The 16,260-nt window shown below is 44.9% G+C and overlaps 1 protein-coding gene across 4 annotated transcripts; it reads right to left on the bottom strand.

Moving 5' to 3' along the window:
- Nucleotides 1-12,077: 12,077 nt before the first annotated feature.
- ARL16 (ADP ribosylation factor like GTPase 16) lies at nt 12,078-16,221 on the bottom strand. 4 transcript variants are annotated; one of them, XM_060171770.1, is made up of 4 exons: nt 15,869-16,221; nt 15,596-15,709; nt 12,897-13,012; nt 12,088-12,788 (listed from the first exon to the last, which is right to left on the bottom strand). In XM_060171770.1, the coding sequence occupies exons 1-4, from the start codon at nt 16,109-16,111 to the stop codon at nt 12,617-12,619; spliced, it is 645 nt and encodes a 214-aa protein (XP_060027753.1). In that variant the 5' UTR covers nt 16,112-16,221; the 3' UTR covers nt 12,088-12,616. The 4 variants fall into 4 exon arrangements, with proteins under 4 accessions (XP_060027752.1, XP_060027751.1, XP_060027753.1 ...); XM_060171769.1 differs by lacking the exon at nt 15,596-15,709 and having other exon boundaries at nt 12,078-12,788; nt 15,710-16,221; XM_060171768.1 differs by having other exon boundaries at nt 12,084-12,788; nt 15,596-16,221.
- Nucleotides 16,222-16,260: the final 39 nt, after the last annotated feature.

Here is a 16,260-nt window from a genome sequence, read left to right as displayed (position 1 = left end):
CCCCTGAATAGTACAAATTCGGGGCCTGAGATTTTGTGGACTACTCCTGTTTTAGAACAAGGTCACCCTTCTATGACAGTAAAGATAGGCAACATTCCTTTTAAATTTTTGATTGACACGGGGGCAGCAAAGACGATTTTAAGGCAAGAAGAGATTCCCCAAGATTGGGAACTCATCCCTGGACCCAGTTTACATGGAATAGGAGGGATGACGAGAGCATTTTACACTCGAGACTCGCTTATGTGGGAAGACCCAGAAGGTTCTACTGGACACTTCCGCCCTTTGGTAGCTAATATTAGCACCAACTTACTGGGCAGGGATCTTCTGGAATGTCTTAATGTTAGGATATCCACAGACGCTTCTGCAGAGCGTAAAACTCATTCCCGCGATACCAGGTCTATTCAGCACCCCCAATACTAAATGCCACTGTTCGTAGCCAAACACCCCGCTTAAGCTGGCTTTCTAATGAGCCTGTCTGGGTGGAACAGTGGCCTTTACCTAGGGATAAGCTAAAAATTTTAAAAGAGCTCGTCCGAGAGCAGTTGTCCTTGGGACACATTCGTCATTCTCGAAGCCCATGGAATACTCCTGTCTTTGTGATTAAAAAGCGCTCGGGAAAATGGCGCCTCCTTCAAGATCTCCGTGCAGTAAATAAAACCATGCAGGTCTGGGGCTCCCCCCAAAGGGGTTTGCCTCTTGCTTCTGCAATTCCCACGGGAATTCCAATCATAGCTATTGATATACAAGATTGTTTTTTCTCTATCCCCTTGCATCCGCGAGATTGTAAACGTTTTGCCTTCTCTGTTCCGTCTATTAATAATGCCAGCCCCGCTGATAGATTTGAATGGGTGGTGCTGCCCCAGGGTATGGCCAATAGTCCTACGATTTGTCAGGAGGCTGTTAAATCTGCCCTTGTCCCATATATTCATAAGGGCCTTAATATTTTTCATTATACAGATGATATTTTAATATGGGGAAAATCAGATACAGATCTCTATGCCTTACGTGATTTTCTCATTCCTGCATTAAAGAAAAGCGGCCTTAATGTAGCCCCTGAGAAGATACAGCTAATCCCTCCAATATCCTTCCTAGGTTCAGAGATTTCTCTAACGCAAATTCGTCCCTTAAAACCTAATGTTACCTTCCCTTCTAACCTTACTCTTGCTTCTTTACAAAGTTTTCTAGGAAATTTAAATTGGCTTAGGCAGTATCTCTATCTACCCACAAGCTGCCTCCAACCACTGTTTGACCTGTTGAAAGGAAACAAACAGCCCTCTTCAAAACGTAAGTTAACTCCTGAGGCCTCCTTGGCACTGGAAAGGGTTAACCAGGCCCTCCAGGACATGCACCTTGTTCGATTCTCCCCCTCCTGTCCGGTAAACCTTCTAATCTTCAACTCCACCCCCACAGTAGTAGGGGCACTATGGCAAGACCATGGGGTTCTCGAATGGATTCACACGCCAGTAGGAGGAACTCCAAGACTCCTCACTGAGATAGATGCGTTAGCATTCATGGTTCGCCAAGGGAGAAATAGGTCTGTGCAGGTCTTAGGGAAAGAACCGGATTTAATCATTCTGCCCTTTTCTCTCACAGATACAGAGTGGCTTATACGCCATCATTCCCGCTTTGCCATAAGCTTCGTGGGGTTTCCAGGACAAATAGATAACCATTTTCCTTCTAATAAATTGATAGCTTCTTTACCTCTTCTGCCTCTACTAGCACCTAAACTTTTCTCTCGGGATCCCATTCCCTCTGCTCCTACAATCTTTACTGATGGCGGAAAAAGGGGAGCTGCTGCCCTTATATATTACCCAGACAAACAATCTCCTAAACCTCTATTTACTGAGCTTCCTGATAATTCCCCTCAGTACAAAGAACTTTATGCTGTTTTTCTTGCACTAAAAGCTGTACCAGAATCCTTCAACCTTTTTTCTGACAGTGTGTATACTGTTAACTTACTTCCATGGCTTGCTCGTTCGTATGTGAAAATTGATGACAACCCACTTTCCCCTCTCTTGATTCAAATCGCCTCTATGCTCTGTTCTCGAACCCAACCACTGTATATTCAACACCTTCGCTCCCACAGCCCTCTTCCTGGTTCCCTGTCCGAAGGGAATGCCGCAGTTGATCGCCTTGCCTCCACAGGAACTTTCCCAGTCTCTGTCTCTGATCCTGCTAATTTTCACTCTCTAACCCATGTTAATCTTAAAGGCCTTCAAGCTCGATTCCCTGATGTTCCTGTATCACAGTTAAAACATATCCTCGCTACATGCTCTTCTTGTGCAAGTCTCATAAAGACACCTGCTATCCAGACCCTTGGGGTTAATCCCCGAGGTTTAAAAGCTAATGCTATTTGGCAAATTGATGTCACCCACATACCAAACTTTGGCAAACAAAAATATGTGTTTGTCTCAATTGATACCTTTTCTAAATTTATGTGGGCTACAGCTCAGACAGGAGAAAGTGCTAAAAAGCTTGTAAGCCATATGCTCTCTTGTTTTGCCGTTATGGGGGTCCCATTATTTTTGAAAACAGACAATGCACCTATGTTTACAAGTAAACAATTTAAAGATTTTTGTTCCCTCTGGAATATTACTCATACCACGGGCATTCCCTACAATCCACAGGGACAAGGCATTGTCGAGAGGGCCCATCAAACTCTGAAGGCTCAACTAAATAAAGATAAAGGAGGAACATATCCCCCAAATATCCAGCTAGCAAAAGCCTTAACTACGTTAAATCTCTTTAATATTTACAATAACTCAGCCTTACCCCCTATTATTCTTCACTGGCAAACACCATCTACCCTCCCATCTATTAAGGTCAAATGGAGAGACCCACTCGATAAAGTTTGGAAAGGGCCTGACCCATTATTGACCATGGGAAGGGGTTTCGCATGCATTTTCCCTCAAAATTTCTCTAAACCTGTCTGGGTTCCTGCCCGCCATGTCCGACAATACCCGCAGGATGGCGCTGTTATTCCTGAAGAACAAGAAATAACACAAGAGGACCAGATGCAGGATACATCCCAGGATCCATAATATGGCATGGCAGAACCTACAAAAGTTGGCTCACAGAGCCCTCTCTCCTACCCCTTCCCTGAATGTCTTATGTTATGAATGGCCAGTTGTGTTTTGTGAGTGAGTGTGCTGAATGACCAAAAATTTTTTGTATGACCCATCTGCTCAGAAGTACTCTAAATGTTAAAACCATTGTTACTAACATGCATTAACTCTCTAAGTAACCTGAGTCTGCTTATAGTCCAAAGTCAATTATAGTAAACCTCTAACTTGTTACAAGTTTTATTGTTTTCCACAAGTAAGTGATTACAGCTATCAAGCCTTCATATGAGGAATCATCTGTTCATATGGTAAGGTATTAAACTGTAAGAAGTTCCTCCATATCCAACCTATGTGAATTAGCAACATTCACATATTCTTGTAAACTTAACTGGTGTATCTTGTCTTGCCACCATAGGCCTGCCTTTGTCAGCCAACAATTTAAAGATGTTTCTCTTTATAACATCACCCATGCCACGGACATCCTTTACTACCCCCAAAGACAAATGGCTGTTCCCCTGGACATCACATTCACTGACTGCTTCCCTTAGACTTGAGATATGCTCCTACCTCTTCATATCAATGGATACATTCCCCCTTCCTTACCTGTATACCCTTAGTTGTGAGACCCTAGCTTGTTTTACTTCTTCTGCTCACAATAGGTCCTATAATTCTTTTTTTTTCACATTTTAAATTTATTTATTAATGAGAAAGAGAGAAAGAACCAGACTCACTCTGGTACATGTGCTGCCAGGGATCGAACTCAGGACCTCATGCTTAAGAGTCCAAGGCTTTAGTCACTGCATCACCTCCCGGACCACAGTCCTATAATTCTTAACAAGCTCATGGCCTTTTGCAGCAACAGATTGATGCCATAAAGATGCAACCTATACAAAGTCACTATCATAGGCTGGACATGGCAGAATATTGAGTTGCTGTGGAGGATTTGCCCCCCTCCATCAGAACGTCCACCATGTAGAGGGCTGGCTAGCCAATGACGGGTAAGAGGAAACTAGTGCTATCCAGTCAACCTAAGACAGGGCATCTGGTACTACTGGGCAAAAATGACCAGGTGTTCCAATGACGGGTAAGACGGAAGGCTGATCCCCAACCTAAGACAGGCACAGTCCACCCTGCCACAAAACAAAGGCCGCCAAACATCAAAACATGATATAAGACAGGGGGACATGTGGGGAGCCACATGTGCCCTCAAGGTTGCTATTGGCATGGCCATAGAGTTTATGTTAAAAGATAGTTCCTGGGAATCGGGTGGTGGCGCAGCGAGTTTAGCAAGAACTGGCTTGAGGATCCCAGTTTGAGCCCCCGGCTCCTCACCTGCAGGGGAATCACTTCACAGGCGGTGAAGCAGGTCTACAGGTATCTTTATCTCCCTCTGTCTTTCCCTCCTCTCTCCATTTCTCTCTGTTCTATCCAACAACCACAATATCAGCAATAACAAAAATATAATTACAACAAGAACAACTAGGGCAACAAAAGGCAAGATAGAAAAAAAAAAAAAAGGGATAAGATAGTTCCCTCTTCCCTACACCTTAGAGTCTTTGTTAAAAGATAAGGTCTTTTTCCCCATGAATCACCCAGGACCTTCCAGATAAATGGCTGACTACCATGACAAATAATATAAAATGTAATCATAAATGAATAGGAAAGATACATCCCCCAATACTCAGTTGGTCAAGGCACCAAACCTCTTCTTCTATAAAGCATTCAAATCAGATGCCCTGCTAACCACAAGAAGCAGATTGTTTGTGTTTCTTTACAGGAATCCCGGAAAAACCATCTGAACCCCTGCACACCCTGACGTCACTCACTAGATGGCACGACTACCGTGGCACACCCCCCGAAACCCTAGATGTCACTCAACGCGATCTGAAGAATCTGATTCGCAGACTCCAAGGACAGAACCTTTTTACTGCCTGTCTGCCTTTCCTGCTTTTGCTTTGACCTGTCACGTTTTGGCGGTTCCAGCTCACAATCTACAGAAAAGCAGAATTCCAGAGGCTGACCTTCCTCATGCAGCATTTCATCCCCTGCCATTTCTCCCCCTAGTCGCCTACTTTGGACTGAGACTTCTATCGGACTTGCTGGTATACCCTTTGGACACTTTAGACAATTTTACAGCAGCTTCCTTCCCTTCACGTTGCTGGTTTTTCATAGACTGATCCTGAGTAATTCATAGACTTTACAGACTGTTGCCTTGAGGACTATACAATGCCAAATAGCCCCTCTGTTTGGTGGGTCATGCCTCCCGCCTTCCCCTCATTATGTACCCTTGCCCCTTTCCCCACCCAAACAGGGAATGCTCCTTTACACACCAATCCTTCCCTTCACACCACACTGGCTTTTACTTCTCCCCTTCGTGTCCCTTCCTATTTTGTTATGTCATGTAGGCTTATGCCCAAAAGGTTTCTGCCCCATGATAGTCTTTTATAGACTTTGTACATCTTATGCTATTACTAGGTAGAAAGATAGAAAAGATGTAGAGATATTGTGAAGAGATGGTTGAGCAGGCTGCGCTTAAACCTATGAGATGAGTCTCTCCAGGTAAGTCTCTCTCTCTAAAGAGGGGTTGAGCACAGGAAGACGCATAAATCTCACAAGGTTGGCAGCCATTTAAGCCTTCCCTTCTCCACAGAAAGTCCTACATCTTCCCACCTGAGCATGGCATTCCTCTAAAACATTTAAGCCTGCTCCATTTTTCTTTACTGTGTCCATTTAGATATAAAGGGATAGGAGATGTTGCTGAGGACTTATTCTGATGCAGTCTCCGCCCCCAGGTTTTCCTATGCTCCGCTAAATCCTAGAGTGCCCCCTTTCAACCAATCCTGGCTCTGCCCCCAGGTTTTTCTATGCTCCGCTATATCCTAGAGTGCCCCCTTTCAACCAATCCTGGCCCTACACGTCACCCCTGGTTGTCGCCCAATAAAAAGCCCCCTCACCCCTCCCTTCTCTCTGGGCTCTCGGCTCTCCCTCTCTGAGGTCTCGCTCCCTGCTCTCCCCCCGTGGTCGGCCATTGCTGGCTGGCTCCACGTGGTCTGAACCAAACCTCCCCCCCCATCCTATAATAAAGATCTGTGTACCCCTTTGCTCTGGACGTCCGCTCTCTTCTCCACAGTGCATCCCGACACCAGACCACCTCAACAACAACCAAGCCTGCCCTGAAAGAAGTTCTGAAAGGTCTCCTATAAACTATCAGACCACCACAAATAGGCCATATATGAAAACACCCTAAAACTCTACAAGAATGGCGTTAAAATATCTTCAATCTTTGATATCAATAAATGTCAGTGACCTGAATTCACCTATTAAAAGACACAGAGTAGCAAGATGGATCAGAAAACAACCCAACAATATGTTGTCTACAGGAAACCCACCTAACTCAACAAGACAAACACAGACTTAAAGTGAAAGGATGGAAAACTATCATACAAGCCAATGGCCCACAAGAGGCAGGAACAACTATTCTCATATCTGACATGATAGACTTTAAAATAGATAAGATTTAAAAAGATAGGAATGGACACTACTAAATGCTCAGAGGATCAGTCAATCAAGAGGACTTAATTATTAACATCTATGAACCCAATGAGTAGGCATCTAAATACATCAAACTTCTACTGAAAGAGCTACAGCAATATATTAACAGTAACACAATCATAGTAGGGGACTTCAACACCCCACTCTCTCAACTTGACAGATCATCCAGGAAGAAAATCAGTAAAGACATAAGGGAGCTAAATGAAGAGATAGATAAACTAGAACTATTGGACATTTTCAGAGTCTTTCATCCCAAGAAACTGGAATACACATTTTACTCAAATCCACATGGGTCATTCTCAAGGATAGACCATATGTTAGGCCACAAAGACAGCCTCAGCAAATTCAAGAGCATTGAAATCATCCCAAGCATCTTCTCAGACCACAATGGAATTAAATTAACACTTAACAATCAACAAAAGACTAGTAATAGTCCCAAAATGTGGAAGCTCAACAGTACACTTCTTAACAACTTCTGGGTCAAAGAGGAAATCAAGGAAGAAATCAAAATGTTTCGAGAGTTCAATGAAAATGAAGACACAAGCTATCAAAATATTTGGGACACAGCTAAAGCAGTCCTAAGAGGGAAGTTCATAGCTATACAAGCACACATTAGAAAACAAGAAAAAGCACAAATAAACAGCCTGATTGCACACCTTAAAGACCTAGAAGAAGAACAACAAAGGAACCCTAAAGCAACGAGAAGGTCAGAAATCACTAAAGTTAGGGCAGAAATAAATAACATTGAGAATAGGAAAACCATACAAAAGATCAACTAAAGTAAATGTTGGTTCTTCGAAAGAGTAAACAAAATTGACAAACATTTAGCCAGACTCACAAAACAAAAAAGGGAGAAGACCCAAATAAATTGGATAGTAAATGAAAGAGGAGATACCACAACAGACACCACAGAAATTCAACATATCATGCGAGGCTTCTATGAACAACTATATGCCACCAAGCTAGAGAACCTGGAAGAAATGAATGATTTCCTAGATACCTACCAACTTCCAAAACTAAGTAAAGAGGAAGTGGATAACATGAACAGGCCCATCACAGCCAATGAAATTGAAACAGTTGTTAAAAATCTCCCCCAAAATAAAATTCCTGGACCAGATGGTTTTACAAATGAATTCTACAAAACCTTCAAAGAAGAACTAAAGCCTCTACTTTTAAAAGTCTTCCAGAAGATTGAAGACACTGGAGTACTCCCTGCCAGCCTCTATGAAGCCAACATCACCCTGATACCAAAAGCAGACAGGGACACAACCAAAAAAGAAAACTACAGACCAATATCTCTGATGAACATAGATGTGAAAATATTGAGCAAAATTCTAGCCAACCGGATACAGCAGTATATCAAAAAGATTGTCCATCATGACCAATTGGGGTTTATCCCAGGCATGCAAGGTTGGTTTAATATACGTAAATCAATCACTGTGATCCACCACATCAACAAAAGCAAGACCAAAAATCACATGGTCATATCAATAGATGCAGAGAAAGCCTTTGACAAAATACAACATCCCTTTATGATCAAAACACTACAAAAAATGGGAATAGATGGAAAATTCCTGAAGATAGTGGAGTCTATATATAGCAAACCTACAGCCAACATCATACTCAATGGTGAAAAACTGGAAGCATTTCCACTCAGATCAGGTACTAGACAGGGCTGCCCACTATCACCATTACTATTCAACATAGTGTTGGAAGTTCTTGCCATAGCAATCAGGCAGGAGTAAGGAAATAAAGGGATACAGATTGGAAGAGAAGTCAAACTCTCCTTATTTGCAGATGACATGATAGTATACACAGAAAAACCTAAGGAATCCAGCAAGAAGCTTTTGGAAATCATCAGGCAATACAGTAAGGTGTCAGGCTACAAAATTAACATTCAAAAGTCAGTGGCATTCCTCTATGCACTCAAGTTAGAAGAAATTGAAATCCAGAAATCAATTCCTTTTACTATAGCAACAAAAACAATAAAATATCTAGGAGTAAATCTAACCAACGAAGTGAAAGACTTGTATACTGAAAATTATGAGTACTACTCAAAGAAATTGAAAAAGACACAAAGAAGTGGGAAGATATTCCATGTTCATGGGTTGGAAGAATTAACATCATCAAAATGAATATATTACCCAGAGCCATCTACAAATTTAATGCTATCTCCATCAAGATCCCAAGCACATTTTTAGGAGAATAGAAAAAATGCTACAAATGTTTATCTGGAACCAGAAAAGACCTAGAATTGCCAAAACAATCTTGAGAAAAAAGAACAGAACCAGAGCCATCACACTCCCAGATCTCAAACTGTATTATAGGGCCATTATCATCAAAACTGCTTGGTACTGGAACATGAATAGACACATTGCCCAGTGGAATAGAATTGAGAGCCCAAAAATGAGGCCCCACACCTATGGACATCTAATCTTTGACAAAGGGGCCCAGACTATTACATGGGGAAAGCAGAGTCTCTTCAACAAATGGTGTTGGAAACAATGGGTTGAAACATGCAGAAGAATGAAACTGAATCACTGTATTTCACTGTATTTTCACAAAAGTAAATTCCAAGTGGATCAAGGACTTGGATGTTAGACCACAAACTATCAGATACTTAGAGGGAAATATTGGCAGAACTCTTTTCCGCATACATTTTAAAGACATTTTCAATGAAACAAATCCAATTACAAAAAAGACTAAAGCAAGTATAAACCTATGGGACTACATCAAATTAAAAAGCTTCTTCACAGCAAAAGAAACCACTACCCAAACCAAGAGACCCCTCACAGAATGGGAGAAGATCTTTACATGCCATACATCAGATAAGAGTTTAATAACCAACATATATAAAGAGCTTGCCAGACTCAACAACAAGACAACAAATAACCCCATCCAAAAATGGGGGGAGGACTTGGACAGAATATTCACCACAGAAGAGATCCAAAAGGCTGTGAAACACATGAAAAAATGCTCCAAGTCTCTGATTGTCAGAGAAATGCAAATCAAGACAACAATGAGATATCACTTCACTCCTGTGAGAATGTCATACATCAGAAAAGGTAACAGCAGCAAATGCTGGAGAGGGTGTGGGGTTAAAGGAACCCTCCTACACTGCTGGTGGGAATGTAAATTGGTCCAGCCTCTGTGGAGAACAGTCTGGAGAACTCTCAGAAGGCTAGAAATGGACCTACCCTATGATCCTGCAATTCCTCTCCTGGGAATATATCCTAAGGAACCCAACATATCCATCCAAAAAGATCTGTGTACACATATGTTCTTGGCAGCACAATTTGTAATAGCCAAAACCTGGAAGCAACCCAGGTGTCCAACAACAGATGAGTGGCTGAGCAAGTTGTGGTATATATACACAATGGAATACTACTCAGCTGTAAAGAAAGGTGACTTCAGTGTTTTCATCTGATCTTGGATGGACCTTGAAAAATTCATGTTTAGTGAAAGAAGTCAGAAACAGAAGGATGAATATGAGATGATCTCACTCTCAGGCAGAAGTTGAAAAACAAGATCAGAAAAGAAAACACAAGTAGAACCTGAAATGGAATTGGCGTATTGCACCAAAGTAAAAGAATCTGGGGTGGGTGGGTGGGGAGAATACAGATCCATGAAGGATGATAAATGACATAGTGGAGGTTGTATTGTTAAATGGGAAACTGGGGAATGTTATGCATGTACAAACTATTGTATTTACTGTTGAATGCAAAACATTAATTCCTCAATAAAGAAAAAAAAAATAGTGAGGGGCCGGGGTAGATAGCATAATGATTATGCAAAAAGACACTTGTGCCGGAGGCTCCAAAGTCCCAGGTTCAATCCCCTGCACCACCATAAACCAGAGCTGAGCAGTGCTCTGGTTAAAAAAAATAATAATAAGTAAAAAACAGCATGTTGGTGGGGGTCGGGCGGTAGTGCAGCGGGTTAAGCACACATAGCGCTAAGCACAAGGACCAGCCTAATGATCCCGGTTCAAGTCCCAGGCTCCCCAACTGTAGGGGAATCACTTCACAAGTAGTGAAGCAGGTCTGTAGGTGTCTTTCTCTCCTCCATTTCTCTCTGTCCTATCTAACGACGACAGCAGTAATGATAGCCACAACGATAAAACAAGAGGAACAAAAGGGGAAAAAAAATAATGTGTTGGGGTCAGGAAGTGGTGTACCTGGTTGAGTACATATAAGGATTCAGGTTCAAACCCCCAGTCTCCACCTGTGGGGGGAAGCTTCACAAGGGGTGAAGCAGTACTGCTGGTATCTGTTTCTCCCCTTCTCTATCTCCCCCTTCTCAATTTCTGTCTTATACATTAAGTAGTAGAAAAAAAAAACAAAATGTCAGTGGGGCTGGGCTATAGGCTGAGCTGGTGATGTGCACCATTTACCATGTGTGAAGACCCAAGTTTAAGCCCCCAGCAATGCATGTGCCCCCAGACCTCCCTCTCAAGATGTCAGTTACAAGTTATACTTGGATTTCTGAAGATCCAACTAGGAATTCCTGTGACTTCCTCCAATGCATAGTGCAGGTTGCAAACCCAAGTTGTCACCTGTCCTTTTGATTAGTCACAAGTCAGGTCCCTCAGCATCAATGCAGTTGAAAGGCAACTCACAAAACTCAGGTAATATCTTTCTCAATCACTGGTTCATTTTTACTTCCATTAAAATATTTATGAGAGGGAGTCGGGCGGTAGTGCAGCGGGTTAAGTACAGGTGGCGCAAAGCGCAAGTACCATGTTAAGGATCATGGTTCAAGCCCCTGGCTCCCCACCTGCAAGGGCGTCACTTGAGTGAAACAGGTCTGCAGGTGTCTTTCTCTCTCCCTCTCTGTCTTCCCCATCTCTCTCCATTTCTCTCTGTCCTATCCAGCAACGATGACAACAACAATAACTACAACAATAAAACGAGCAACAAAAGGAAATAAATATTAAAAAATATATATTTATGAGAAATAAGAAAAAAAGAGGAATAGAGATCACACTGGCACATGCAGTGCCAGGGACCAATATTTAATCCACTCTATCACCTTCCGGGCTGCTGTCACTGGTTTATTAGAAAAGGAACAGCAGGGGGTCGGGCGGTGGCACAGTGGGTTAAGCACATGTGGCGCAAAGCGCAGGGACCGGCGTAAGGATCCCGGTTCGAGCCCCTGGCTCCCCACCTGCAGGGGAGTCGCTTCACAGGCGGTGAAGCAGGTCTGCAGGTGTCTATCTTTCTCTCCCCTTCTCTGTCTTCCCCTCCTCTCTCCATTTCTCTCTGTCCTATCCAACAACGAATTGCGTCAACAAGGGCAATAATAATAACCACAACGAAGCTACAACAAGGGCAACAAAAGGGGGGAAAAATGGCCTCCAGGAGCGGTGGATTCATGGTGCAGGCACCGAGCCCAGCAATAACCCTGGAGGAGGAAAGGAAAAAAAAGAAAGAAAGAAACAGCAACTGAAAGAGTGAGCAGGGCAAGAGCAGGAAGGAAGAGTTGTGGAATACAGTGATTCACTGAGCATCTGGGCAGGCATACCCAACCCAGAGGCAGCCCTGACCTTCCCACTGGGGTGCACTGCCGGGCCTCTCCTTAGCTCCCTTGAAGCTGCCCAAGGGAATCTGTACCCTTCAGGCTCTGTGCAATCAAGGTTTACAGAACAAGTGAACTTACAAAAATGCCTTCCCCACTGGGACTCACTGTTTCTCCTACAACCTTCACTGCAGACAGGGCAAGCAAGGACAAACTGTCCATGTGTCAGAAACCCACCAGCTCTTAGAGCCAGAGATAAGTGCCAATAGTACCACCCCCTGTTGGCAGCAGGAAACTAAGGCCTAGGAACAAAAGCCAGCTGTGGACAGTTCTTTTAGTAAGACTCAGCAGAGCAGTCTGCCACCCACACCCTGGGGCTCCTGGGAGGGGGTGAGGGGTCATCCTGCCACTGCCAGCACCACTGGACACAGTATAGCTGTTCACTTGCACCCTGGAGGATCCAGGCGGGCACTGCTCTCCTATGGTCACACATGGCTCCTGTGGGTGTCCTGGAGCCAGCGGAGCACCCCTGGCAAGCCGGTGCCTTTCCGGGCGCTGATTTCTACTGTGCTGATGTTCTGTGTGGCGCAGGCAATGATGTCAGGAAGCCTGAGCAAAGACTTCATCTCCTCTGTGCTCATGTAGCAGGGCAGGTCACTGGAGTGGAAGAAGCAACCCCTTAGAATGGGCCCCCAACCCCTGAGGCGCTTCCCTAATCAGTACCCTGCCAGGGACTGCTGCTCCCTCTGGACTCACGGCCCGCACATTTTATTGAAGAGTATCAGGACAGATGCTCCTGCCAGTTGTTCTGCTGAAAGGAGACCCAAGAGTTGTGCGCAGGATACAGACAGCTGGGTGGGGTTCGAGGTATCCACCATAAACTGAGAACAAAGGAAAAACCATCAGGGCCCCTTTGAGGTCAGACAGTCCTTGCCGATTCTCCCTGGGCACCATGGGCCTGGCCCAGGAAGTGCAAGGTGACCTTTCAACAAAAGGTGTGGGGACAGGCGAAAGCAGAGAGAGACAAAGAGCCAGAGTCACCTGTTGTCTACCTGCTTGTTTGAAGGCTCTTTCCTTGTGTGGCCTGCAGTTCCCCAAAAGGAGAAATCTGAAGCACAAGGGAGGAAGACTCCAAACATGAAATCCAAAGTCCCTAGTTCAATCCCCAGGCTCAGCTCAAGTCAGAGTTGAACAGTGCTCTGGTTAAAAACAAACAAGTGGGGGGCCAGGCAGTAGTGCAGCAGGTTAAGCACACAAGGCACAAAGCGCAAGGTCTGGTGCCCATGGCTTCCCACCTGCAGGGGGTTGCTTCATAAGCAGTGAAGCAGGTCTGCAGGTGTCTTTCCTCCTCCCTGTCTTCTCCTCCCCTCTCGATTTCTCTCTGTCCTACCCAACAATGACAGCAATAACAACAAAACAACAACAATAAACAACAAGGGCAACAAAAGGGAAAAAAATAAGCTTCCAGGAACAGTGGATTTTGTAGTGCATGTACTGGGCCCCAGCAATAACCCTGGAAGCAAAAAAAAAAGTGAAGGGGGTTGGGCGGTAGGTAGCACAGCAGGTTAAGCGCACGTGGCACAAAGCGCAAGGACCAGCATAAGGATACTGGTTGGAGCCCCCAGCTCCCCACCTGCGGGGGGCGGGGTCGCTTCACAAATGGTGAAGCAGGTCTGCAGGTGTCTATCTTTCTCCCCCCATTTCTTTCTGTCCTATCCCACAACAATGACATCAACAACAACAATAATAATAGGGGCCGTGTGGTAGTGCACCTGGTTGAGGGCACATGGTGCAATGCGCAAAGACCCAGGTTCAAGCCCCCGGTTCCCACCTGCAAGGGGAAAGCTTTGCAAGTGGTGAAACAGGGTTGCAGGCATCTTTGTCTCTTTCCCTCTCTGTTTCCCCCTTCCTCTCAATTTCTGACTGTCTCTATCCAATAAATAAAGATAATAAAAATTTTAAAAAATAATAACCACAACAATAACAAGGGAAACAAAAAAGGGGAAACAAATAAATAATATTTAAAAATAAACAAGGGCAACAACAGGGAAAAATGAATAAATAAAGTTTTTAAAATGAGGGGGCCGGGCGATCGTATACCCAGTTGAGCACACATGTAACTATGTACAAGGACCTGTATTCAAGTCCCTGATCCCCACCTGCAAGGGGGGGGGGGACATTTCATTTAATTCATGAAGTTTGTGGGTGGGTGTCTATTTCTCTCTCCCTTTCTATCTTCCTCTCCCCCATCTCTGATATAAAAAATAAAAAATGGCACCAGTTGGGAGTTGGGCTGTAGCGCAGCGGGTTAAGCCCAGGTGGCACAAAGCACAAGGACCGGCATAAGGATCCCGGTTCGAACCCCGGCTCCCCACCTGCAGGGGAGTCGCTTCACAGGCAGTGAAGCAGGTCTGCAGGTGTCTATCTTTCTCTCCTCCTCTCTGTCTTCCCCTCCTCTCTCCATTTCTCTCTGTCCTATCCAACAACGACGACAACAACAATAATAACTACAACAATAAAACAACATGGGCAACAAAAGGGAATAAATAAATAAAATAAATATTTTTTAAAAAGTAAAAAAAAAATGGCACCAGTGGCAGTGGATTTTTAGTCCTGGCACTAAGCCTCAGCGATAACCTTGGTGCCAATTTAGTAAGGAAAAAAAGAAAAAGTGAAACACTCATACTTATCTAAGGTAGCTCAGCAGGTAAAGTGAATGCCTCATCATCCGATCCTGCGTTCAATTCCCAGAATCACATAGGAGCACCATAAATAACACCAAAGGCATGGTGGAGCCATGGCTGCCTTGGTGTTAGTCTCATCTCTCTGTCTTTCCCTGTGTAAAATACAGAAGCTGAGAGAGACTTCTTATCTGGCAGAACATATACATGCTTTCCCATAGCTGAGTACCTGGGTTTAAACACTGGCACATGATGCCATGGATGATGCCAGAGAAGTTCCTTGGCAGGTGGTATGTGCAGCAGTTCTTTTTCCTGTCTCTCCTCGCTAAATGAAAAGTGGAAAAACTGGGCTGAGAGACTGCTTAGTGGTATTATACATGTGTGAAGGCTTTGGTTTATTCTATACCACAGCATTAAAAAATAAAATTAAATTGAATTTAAAAAACGAAAGCAAAAAAAGGTGGGTGGAAAGATAGCACAATGGTTATGCAGAAAGACTTTCATGTCTGAGGCTCCAAAGTCCCAGGTTCAGTCTGCAGCCCCATCATAAGCCAGAGCTGAACAGTGCTCTGGTTAATATAAAAATTGAAGAAAACAACAACAAATAAATACATCTCAAGGAGCAAAGCAGCGAGTAGTCCTGTTATTTACGTTTGGGGTTTTAACTTAGCGGGGGACAGGAGGAGGCACACTATGAACCCCAGCTCCACTCCAGTGACGTGAGGGAGTAACCCTAAGTCGGAGAGAGAACATTTCCCTAGAGTTCAAAAGGCAGTGACCTACCAGGAGAGCGTGGCAGTCCCCAAAGTAACTGGACCAAATGGGGCCCATGCATCCCCCCAGCTCCCGGATGGTGACCTTCCTCTGGGCCACGATGTCCGTCAGGTTGGTGCCCACCTGGGGGGAAAACCACATGGGTGCAATCTTGCAGGGGACCCTCCCGAGAGCTGGTAGCCCGGACCAACCCTCCAGCCTGGAGCCGGGATCCCTCTCCAGTCCCGCTCGTTTCCCGAGGGCGTCACGACTCCACCCAAGTTGCGGAAGGCTGTCGCCTACCGTGGGCCACGTCGGGGGCGGCTCGCCCAGGTCGCCCTTCCCGTCCTGGGAGCTCAGCTGTGCGGGGCAGTCAAGGACTGGAACGGCCGTCGGACCCCGCAACACCCTCGACTTTGTCCGCCACCCCCCAAACCTAAGTCCCCGTCCCCGCACGCCCCACTCCCAGACTCGCGAAAGGATAGTCTGCAGGCGCTTCACCAGCAGCGTCTTCCCGACTCCGGACGGTCCCAGCAAGAGAAACATTCCGCCCGTGGCTCCAGCCCGTAAGGTAACTGGGTTCCGCGCGGCCTACCCTCTACCGGGCTCAGGTGATACGCCCCCTGGCTTCTCATTGGTTCTCGGGGCTCCAGAGATCTGTGCACCGTCCTATCGACGCACAGTGTTTGGCACGG

The sequence above is a fragment of the Erinaceus europaeus genome, chromosome 14 (assembly GCF_950295315.1).
Source record: "Erinaceus europaeus chromosome 14, mEriEur2.1, whole genome shotgun sequence".
Taxonomy (NCBI): domain Eukaryota; kingdom Metazoa; phylum Chordata; class Mammalia; order Eulipotyphla; family Erinaceidae; genus Erinaceus; species Erinaceus europaeus.
Note: the sequence above shows the minus strand (reverse complement) of the source record. Positions and strands in the feature narration are given on the sequence as shown.

Bases quoted from the DNA above. Each gene is read 5' to 3' on its own strand.
- ARL16 (XM_060171768.1), bottom strand. From the start codon at position 16,111: ATGTTTCTCTTGCTGGGACCGTCCGGAGTCGGGAAGACGCTGCTGGTG. The intron at 13,013-15,595 runs GTAGGTCACTGC...CTTTGTTCTCAG, and splicing joins GGGACTGCCACGCTCTCCTG to TTTATGGTGGATACCTCGAA. The intron at 12,789-12,896 runs GTGCGGGCCGTG...CTTCCACTCCAG, and splicing joins CTGATACTCTTCAATAAAAT to TGACCTGCCCTGCTACATGA.